This window comes from Myotis brandtii, unplaced genomic scaffold, assembly GCF_000412655.1.
Source record: "Myotis brandtii unplaced genomic scaffold, ASM41265v1 scaffold230, whole genome shotgun sequence".
NCBI lineage: Eukaryota > Metazoa > Chordata > Mammalia > Chiroptera > Vespertilionidae > Myotis > Myotis brandtii.
Window position 1 is genome coordinate 1,066,514 of NW_005358650.1, and position 10,238 is coordinate 1,076,751.

Consider the following 10,238-nt stretch of genomic DNA (forward strand, 5'->3'; position numbering starts at 1 on the left):
GCTTTTTTTTTTTTAATTTTGCTTGCCTTCTTTTTTTTTTTTTTTTTTTTCTTTACCCCCTTTCTCACTTCCAGGAAGAGAGCCCCCTGAGTGTGTCTAGCCCAGAGGGTACTGGTACCTGGCTGCATTATACCAGTGGTGTGGGTACTGGGCGTCGAAGACGCAGATCAGGGGAACAAATCACTTCTTCCCCTGTCTCCCCCAAATCATTGGCTTTCACATCCAGTATTTTTGGCTCATGGCAACAGGTTTTTAAACTTTACTTCATTAAACATTTTTCCTCCTCGCATTCAGAGCAACAAACAGCTATCTTTGAGGACATCTAATCCCTTATTTTACATCAGAGTAAATCCTTCTGTTTTTTAATTTTGAGTTTATTTTAAAATGCTTGTGATATCTAAAAATATTTGAGGGAAATAAATCACTTAAATTGCATGTGTTTATATTTTTTTATTGGGAGGGTTTTAAATATTCAGGATTTAAAAATTAATAAATTTACACTCCTGGTATTTTAGTTTGTTAGTAGAAATTTTAAAAAGAACAGAATCTTTCTTTGACTTAATTATCTTTTAAAACATTCAGAATCAAAATTACATAATTCAGTGGTAAGAAAAATAACCTTTCCCCCATAATTGAAAAAATGAGATTCCACCTGGAATTTGCTGAGAATGAACATTTTTTAAAATATCAAAATTTATGTGGCCCTGAATTAGTTAGCAGGATACATCTAACACTGATCATTCTCTCATTATTCCATTGTCTGGAAGTATCTAATTGAAAGGATACATTGGGGTTTTTTTTTAATTGTATAATGTTTTAATGCTCTCTTTAAGATAAGAGGGGGCAATGTATGTCTGCCCAGCAACAATATGGGTCAAATAAAATGATTTCTGAAGGGCTTTCTGTGATGACATTTGGAATTTTTAAGTTGTTTTTTTTTGTTTTTTTGTTTTTTTTTTCTTTTGTTTTCAATTTTTAAGTTGTTTTTTTTTTGTTTTTTTGTTTTTTTTTTCTTTTGTTTTGGTTTTTGTGTGTTTTGTTTTGTTGTGTTTTTTTATATATCTATACAATGGAAGGTCTGCCTGTTACACATGACTTTTCCGAGCAATTTCCTTTTGGAAATATAATGCTTTTGATTATAGGAAAAGGGATTATGGTATCCATTAAGGCTGTGAATATTTAAAGGTTACTCTGATAAAGCCCGTGCATGGATCAATAACTGTATGGTGACCTCAACAGCCTCTGTCTGTCTCTTCTTTCGTTTGTGATTGTTTTTCCCCCCTTCAAATACAGGAGCTGTTTAAGAGTGGGCATTTGGCTTCTTAAAGAGAGTGAAACTATATCAATCTATTAATTGTTTCTTTTCATCTGTCTTGCTTCATACATGATCTTTCATTTTGAATGCCTGCTTCACACCACTTCATTGCAAGGATCTCATATGAAATGAACTCCCTTCAGAAGGGGATCTTGCATGATCTTCATGTTCTATGTATTTCTACTAATATTTATCATACAGCTTATTAACCTTTGTCTGTCTGGAACAGGCTGCAAATGAAATATGGACTTTTGAATTCATTTTACTGTTTTACCTCATTTATTTTGCTTTCCTTGTGCAGGTTGTATCTGAAAATGCTAATTACCTGCGAACACCAAGAACTCTTGTGGAACAGAAACAGAACCCTACTGTAGGTAGGTGGTCTGAAAAAATTGTATTCCAAACCTTAAACTCACTATTTTGCACACGTGTAAAACTCTTCAGGGGTGAAAGCATGACCAATTGCTATGCTTTAGTTTTTGTTTAATTTAATATACACTAATTTAGAAACGTTGAGTTGTAAAACTCGAAATATACAACAAAGTTTTGATAAAATGAATTAAAAATAGCCTTTAGTTTTGTTTTATAACCCTTTTGAATGCCCACAATATAAACTACTTAGTTCAATTGCCAAGGCCAGTTTTTAATCTTTTATTCTATAAGTTAAAATCCCAACATGTTTCAATGTAGGGAGCAGACTTCCTTTTCCCAGTTGATAAAGATGAAAATAAGCTATTACATACAAAAAAGAACCCTCTTTTCTGATTAAAAACAATTAAGTAGGAAGTGTTTCAGACCCCATCTGGGATTATTAATTTTCCTTTTGATCATCTCTTATGGAAAACCAATGCAAACTAATGCACAGTTGGCAGTGTTACTTATTGACTTACAGAACACAATTGGTTTTTTTGCTAACACTCAAGCAAAACAACATTTAAAAAGACCTCTCTAAGCTTATTTGCTTTTAAGCTCATTGATGATAAACTATATGAGGTGATGGCATATTATTTTCTGGAAATAGCTGTCTAATTAGGTTTAATTAAAGCATAAATAAATTTCAACTATGTATGTACTATGATCTTTATACTAAGTATATGAACTGTCTATTGATGCCTACCTACTTGAAGATCTTTCTTTAGTTAATTATATATAGCTAATGTTGGCAGCTTTTACTATTTTCACAATAACTTCTCAGAAATATATACATATATACAAACATATGTATATATTTCTCCTTCCTTTATGTATTATAATGTATTAGCTAGAAATTTATTTAATCTTATTCAGTAGTAAAAGTTTTGCTTGGTTGTAAAGACTTTTGCTACAAATTAAGCATCAATTTATACTGACTTTGTTTTATATGCTAATAATGTGTTTCATTGGGGTCTTATTAAAGATCTTAAGTCATTTAAGTATTGGAATTTAAACTGATTTAGGCCTGCATGACTTAAAAGGAATTGTTTTTGCCTGGTCTTCTCACAAATAAGTAAATTTTGATTTGTTTTATATCATAACAAATATTGATAATTTTAAATTAGAAAAGAGTCTTTACTTAAAGACATACATCGAGAAATATTGATTTAATATGGCTTAATTTGTGCTCAGAATGCTTTTTTCCCCTATGGCCTGCTCATGCAAATTGATTGACAGAATCCCTAATCATCCTAAATTAATTTTTATAGTAATGTTTTAATACTTTTAGTATCTATATATCTAATTAGTGTATGGACATATTATTTTCTTCAAAGACAACATTTTGTCCAATGTTAAATAACCTCATTTGTACATATGATGAATAGTGGTAGTTGATTGTATTAAAGTTGACATTACAAGCAAATTGTGAGCTATTCAAGGCACTGCCAAAACGTGTGGTAAGAGCCATGTTATTGCATGCTGCATGAATTCCCAATGTGAATGGAAGAACACCCGTTGTTGTATGTATTTTCTCTAACTCCCATCAGGGTCTCACTGTGCGGGCCTGTTTAGCACCTCGGTGCTCGGGGGTTCTTCAAGCGCACCTAACCTACAGGATTATGCTCGTACTCATCGTAAAAAGCTGACCTCTTCTGGCTGCATAGATGGTATGTGCACACATGCACACTCATACCTACACCCACGCACACACCCATGAGGAGACAGTATTTCACAAAGGCAAGCCTAAAGCCATTGACTGAAGCAAGTGGAATCCTAGCATCCTTTGCCTAAAAGACTATCAATGCTCTCTGTTATCCACAGCTTGGATCCATGTTTCATCAAACAGTGAATTGTAGTTAGACTTATAGTACTTATTCTATGAGTAGTTTGTTGAAATGTGAACTTTAGAACTGCATCATGTATATTATTCTTTTAGATAGTTGATAAGCCACATTATAAAGAATAAATCTGTGATCTTTTAAACATTGTTCATAGTTAATCCTTATTTTTGCTTATTTGTCTTATAAATAGAAAAATATATTGGCAATACTTATAAAAATAAACATAGGATGAGAATATTTTAGAATCCCTAGTTGAAGGAGATCCTCTCACTAATATAAGTTAAGTTTTAGTAATTAGAATGTTGTTGTTTTTTCAATCACATGAGGCTCATGGAAGCTTGTCCCTTTTGTTAATAGGAGTGTTAATTAGCCTTTTCAGGATTAGCTTTATTGAAAACTTTTTCTTATGTATCCACAAATTTACTTTAGTCGGTAAAACATGGACTTATCAGAGTTGCCAGCACATTCTGCTTTCCTTTCTTTTGTATATTTCATTAAATACTTTGCCTCTTTCATCAAGCCATTTTACTTCTTTCAACTAGTATCTGGCTTATTACTTCTCTCATTGTCCTTTCTGCATGTCACCTATTACTAACCTCCTTTTATATTTGTTTTTCCCCTTTTTTTTAAGTGTCCTTCTTTTGGTAGCTGTTACGAATTTCAGGTACCTGTTTTTCTCTTTCTCAGACGCCACACGCGGTTCTGCTGTTAAAAGGTTTTCTATCTCATTTGCTCGACACCCAACCAATGGTACGTTTTGCTTTTATTTTAAAAGATACTCCCCTGCTTCATCCTTTTTTATTTTTATTTTATTTCAATATTTGGGGTATACAGTATCATTCATTTCTCCATCCTTAATTTCAATTGGCATATAATTCCAGCTTATAATTCATCCAAAGTACTGATACTGTCTGGCTCCTCTTTTCAGCTCTAATTTACACAATAATTTAACACTACTCATCAGACTTTTATATGAACACGATGATGAGTTTTAATACTAAATCAGCACCTGAAAATTCCTTCTAATTTCTGAGGTGATCAGTCTACACAAATTTTTTAAATTAGTATTCTTTATTTTCTTAATTCATAATAATTTTAATTTGGTTCTGTTCCTAATTTCTTTTTTGATCACACGGTTGTTTTACTGAGCTATTTAACAAATACAGAGCCACACTCATCAAATAGCCAAATGAGATGTATCTTTGAGATGTTCTTGGGAACCAGAGGATGCGGATTTCACTGTGTGGCATCATTTATCCCTGGCTCTTTGTCTGAAGCAAAACCCAACTTGGTCTGGAGCACTCTGGAAATTTCATCCAGCATTCACTTATATGTTTGCTGTTGTCAAGCAATCGATTTCTTTTGGTACCACTGCTTTTTGTTAAAATTTGGAGAACCACTAATAGGAAGAAGACTAAGGTAAACATCTGGAAAGCCAATATCATTAAATTGAGTTTTTGAGGCTGAACAGGAAAGTGTTTTGTGGCCATTATTTACCCACTGCATTGTTGCACTGCTACAGCTTTTTTACATAGAGCTTGTTCTTATGAGGCAAGAGGGAGTGTTTACTGATCATTTTTAAATAATTCAGGAGTAAGAATTTAAAAGAAAACATACAGGTTTTTAGGGTTATCCAGAATAAAGGTATTTTTATTCCTGGAACATTTTTTTCTTTTTAACTACTACTAAGTATTTCAAAAATTCAAGTCAGATCTTTCAAAAACTTGTATGAAACTAAAGGATTGAACACAAGTTTATAATCATTCTTCCCTTCTAGATCCTTTAATAGCACACGTAAATAACAATGCACTGATGCTTCTTGAAGGTGGAATAAGATCTCATCCTCAACAAGTAAAAATGTAGCCTTAAAGCTTAATGTGTTTTCCCTCCATTGTAGCTATCTAAATGCTACTTTTTGAAGAAAAAGATCCTTATTTGATACAACTTCAGCTTCTAAAGAACTGGCATGAGAACCGAAATCACAAGAAAAGGAGAGGTCACAAAATTCTAAGAGACCTTGCAGGTTTAAGACGAACTATAGTTTTTGTGCAGAATGCTTGTGCTTATAGCCAGTATTGCAAGTTTTATATTGCAAGGAGAAATCTGTGTTTATTGAAGCTATAAAAAAAAAGTACTGTTGTTAGATTTAACAGAAACTATAATAATTTTATATTTCTTGGGCTTAGGCTTTTAAAGAATATGGATATTCCACACATTGTGAGACTTAATGCATATAAAATGCATTTTGTTCAACTCAAGAAATATTTCTTTTGGGTCTTTTTTTTCCTTTTTTATATTGTGTTGTCTGACCTGTCCTATGAATTGTCATTTGACTCTTTCACTTTTTATTTTTCCTAACTTTCATGTTATTTCCGTCTTAACACATATCATGGACTTACCCCTGCCTTCATCTTTAGTTCAAGGAACATGGTGAAACAAGTTATCTTCTGACAGTACTTTACCTTATTATCTGGGCCTCTGTGCTGAACACCCAGACCTCTGTAGGTGCTGGTTCGTTTCTTCTGTGGAATTTCTAGGCTTCAGTGGTATGTTTTCATAGCTTTTTAAACATGACAGCAGGGTGGCTATTTAAATTGCTGCGCTAACCCTTTCATTGTGCATTAAAGGAAATGTTTACTGGAGATAAATGGGGGGAAATGCAGTCCAGAAGAACTTGGTTATATTGTCATTTGCCTGTTATAAAGTCTAATAGGCAAATGCAGGAAAATAGTTGTTACAGAAGACTTATAAACATTCTAAGGAAAGGACAAAAACCATGTTGTTAATTGCAAAGAAAGGGTTAGCGCTTATTTGCATGAATCTTGTACCAAAAAAAAAGTAATACTTGTGCAAACCTAATTTCTTTAGTGTTTAATTTAGGTGCTTTAGCTGCTCTTATGGTATTATAGTTGTTGGTTTTTTTAAAAAAAAGATTATGTACTGTCATGCTTTGGTTTGCACCTGAAAATCAGACATTCCAGTTTTGTAAATCCTTTGGTTATATTCATAGGAAGATTAAATTCTTTTTAACCAAATTTTTCATATTCCAAATAAGAATTAAGCAGTTCTTGGGTCAATATTTTCTCCCAAAATTAAATAAATATGCCATTGTTAAAATGAGCAAATGCCTATTATAGAAGCACCGTTTTGCAGCCCATTTGAGTTTAATTTTTACTTTTTAATTGATAATATTAGACTTTATGTAAAACTTTAAGTATTAAAAATATTTTCTTTGGAAGAAAATTAATTTGTGTTTTTGAAAGAGTAGATGCAAAATGACTTGTTATTTTGTTTGCATAGGAAAGCAATTTTAAAAGCCATTCAGTTGAATATGTAGACAAGACATTTTTATAAAAGGCAAATAACCTAGATCCTATTTGTTTTAAAAGAAAACTCTATATTTAAACACTTTTGTTTCACTGATGGTATTAACACATATCTGCATGGTTTGTTTCATGAAATTTTTGTATTTCTGTGCCATTGTTGAATGCAAAAATGTATATTTTGTATTGCTTTTTATTTGACCTAACTTTATCCAGCTAGCAATTTCCAATAATAGAACTATTGTGTTAATTCATTAAAGGTAGGTGAAATATGTTCTGGAATTTTAATCTCAGCATAAATTAATGTTCTTTTGGGTTCACATTAGAGAGTATTGTTGGCCTTGGTAAGATTAGAAAAGTCTATAAAATCACTCTTGGCAAGTAATTACATATTGTTTTTCAAAAAACGTTACCTTTAGCATCCTGGCATCAGGGACACATCATGGCATCATTATGCACCTCTCAAATAGAACTGCTGTTAAAATGTAAAATACTGAAGAATTGTATTTTTTTCTCTTTTTCCTCAGGTATTTTTCTTTAAGTATTATATTTAGATTTTACGAAAATATAGAATGAAATTGTGTGCATGCTGTACTATGTGATTACTTTAAAATGAAATCTGTGTCACATCTTGTTCCAGGCCTGTGTTGCATAGCATCTGGTGTCATGACTTCCGAGATCCGTGTGTTTGCATGTGATACAAAGACCTAAAATCCAGTTCTAAACAATGCTCTGCTTCCTTTTTAATGACTGATTTTTTTCAATATCCAACTTTTGTTTTTGCTTTTGTTTTCCAGGCTTTGAGTTGTATTCCATGGTGCCATCTATTTGTCCTCTAGAAACTCTTCACAATGCCCTGTCTCTAAAGCAGGTGGATGAATTTCTCGCCTCCGTTGCTTCTCCATCAAGTGAAGTTCCACAGACGGCCCCTGAGATCTGTATGAAAATTATTATTGTTATTTGATTTTGGGGATATAGTTATTATCTGAATATAAAAAGAATTATAAAACAAACTCAAGTAGTGGTAGGGAATAGAATTTTGGAGAGAAGGGGGTGTAAGGGAGCATTATTTGGATTCTTTGTCATAATATGTAATGTACCACTTTTTTTGACTCCTCTCAAAACTTTTGTACAAAAAGGAAAAAAAAAAAACTAAGGACCAGCAATAGAAGTCAACAACATAATATAGAGTCAGGGTCTTTTTTTCACATTCCTATTGTATGTCATTTTATAATGAACTTTTAAAAAATTGTAAAGTATTCCATCTACATTAACCCATACGTGCACACATGCCCATGGTAATTACTCATATTGATCCAGAAAGAACTTTTGACTAAGAAGGAAATGACTATAACATTTTTTCAAATTATGTTATTCAGAAAATATTCTGAAAAAGTTAGTTTGTGTGTGATAAAAAGGGGTTTATGGCTAATTGAGTTTTGGAAACTGTGTGTTATCTCCTATAATACAGGTTTCCTTACAGAAGAACCTTAGCTATTATAACTATACCTCTTGGGAGTTACAACCCCTCTTGGAGGTATAGTTACAATAGCTAAGGTTCTTCTGTAAGGAAACCTGTGTACCCAGACTTTCCAAAACTTATTTTTTGAGAAAACATATTTTGGTAATACATTTAAACATCTTGCAGTACTATTCTAAGGGATTTCATTTTAGGAAATGTTCAGGGTTACCATTTTAGGTGTGAGGAGTCAGCTGCTGTTGTCATTCTCAGCTCAATGAGATCCTTCAGCACATTGGAATTTCCAGTGTCAGATGCATTAGTTTTGGGAGACAGTGCTCTGCTTAGAGTTAAGAACCTGCTAGTTCTAGTAGTATCTTAGAAAAGCTACAAACTTTCTGTGTGCATCATTTTCCTTTTTGTAAGGAGAATGCTGTAAATATGTTTCTTGGAAGAATGAAACCGGAGGTCTTGGAATGACAGCCACTTGTATATCTTGCTGTTGCTCTCCTTCCTTTCCTGGGCCACCACATGTGCTATTCGAGAGAGTTCTGTTCCCTGGGTATTCCATCCAAATGGTGCCCCTGCATTTCTGCAGTAGAGTGGCCTTTCCCTTTTCCTCTACTTCTGGTAGTAGAGGTCAACTTTCAGTCATTATTGAAACAGAGAGGAATCGTGGTATGATCTAAAGTATTTCACTCTAGGTTTTGGGAAGTAGGCTTTAATTTCAAAATTTACATATGAAATGTAAGAACTTAGAGTAGGTGTCGATGCTAATTAGAATTTAGAAGGTTTTCAAGGAATGACTTAAAGATAATAGCAGCAGTAATAACGGGTTTGTTTTGGAAAAAATTTTGGTGAAATATGTACAAAAAGGTCATTTTTGAAGGTTTATTATGTGGTGCTGTTATTTTATGATGGCTTTATATCTGTGGTTAACGAATTTAGTTCATCAGAGTGTATACTAAGGTAAATAAATGAAGAATAATAAATTCCTTTTCCAGTTCTAATAAGCTCTCTGTTGTATCATGGATACAAGTTGTAGTCCAATTCATGTGGCTCTCTTAAATTTTCATGCCATTACTTACTAAAGGAACTAGGTAAGAAAGTAAATATTGTTAATGCAGTCATAGAATTGGGTGAACTTTAGAATTAATCTAGTTCATTGGTCTTCAACTATATTCCCAAGAGCTTTTGGAAGCTCCAGAGAAAGAGATGGGTACTGAATGTGTCTTTCAGGGCTGCTTCAACTAGGGTGTTTGCTTTGATCCATTTTATTTTTAACATTTCATTTGAGAAAAGGTTGCTGTTTAAAGGGAAACACTTAGAAAGACACTGCTAAAAAAATCAACCAATTAGTGATCAAGCAAGACTACAACCCAGGTCCTCTAAAATGTATGGGTTCCTTATTATTTTTGAATATTAAAATAGGATGCCAATTATGAGAGAAGTATCTGAATCCTGTATTTTTTAGGGTAATTTGCAAAATTAATATTTAGTAATCACAATATACAGGGTGGGCCAAAAATTGGTTTATAGTTGTTCGTATAGAAAAAGTACAATAATTAATAAATAATCTACACTAATAAAAGAGAAACATGGTAATTAGCGTACGACTGCTACCCTTCCCATTGGCTAATCAGCATATCCTTATGCAAATTAACTGTCAGCCAAGATGGCGGCCGGCAGCCATGCACCTGGAAGCGAACATGAGGCTTGCTTGCTCCAGTGACTGCAGACTCCAACGTTCCCCGCCTGACTTGCCGGCCTCTGAGTTGCAACTCTAAGCAACTATGTACTATGTTGCAAATGTAGGAGCTAAACAAAACCCCAGAAACCAGCTTTCAGCCTGCCGGGATCTCAGAGCTGAAGTTATACATTGTTTC

General features: G+C 33.2%; 1 protein-coding gene across 14 annotated transcripts in view; it reads left to right on the forward strand.

Annotated features, from left to right (window-relative positions):
* The window catches only part of PPIP5K2 (diphosphoinositol pentakisphosphate kinase 2), a 78,445-nt gene that overhangs the window by 60,367 nt on the left and 7,840 nt on the right, over window positions 1-10,238 (forward strand). For 5 of the 14 annotated variants that reach the window (XM_014539867.1, XM_014539866.1, XM_005866423.2 and 2 more), the window contains 5 exons: window positions 75-248; window positions 1,617-1,689; window positions 3,277-3,396; window positions 4,258-4,320; window positions 7,691-7,831. In XM_014539867.1, coding sequence (XP_014395353.1) covers window positions 75-248; window positions 1,617-1,689; window positions 3,277-3,396; window positions 4,258-4,320; window positions 7,691-7,831 — 571 coding nt within the window. Of the gene's footprint in view, window positions 1-74; window positions 249-1,616; window positions 1,690-3,276; window positions 3,397-4,257; window positions 4,321-5,467; window positions 5,801-5,987; window positions 6,747-7,690; window positions 7,832-10,238 lie in introns of those variants that run through there. The other 9 variants (XM_005866425.2, XM_005866428.2, XM_005866427.2 and 6 more) reach the window with 7 other exon arrangements.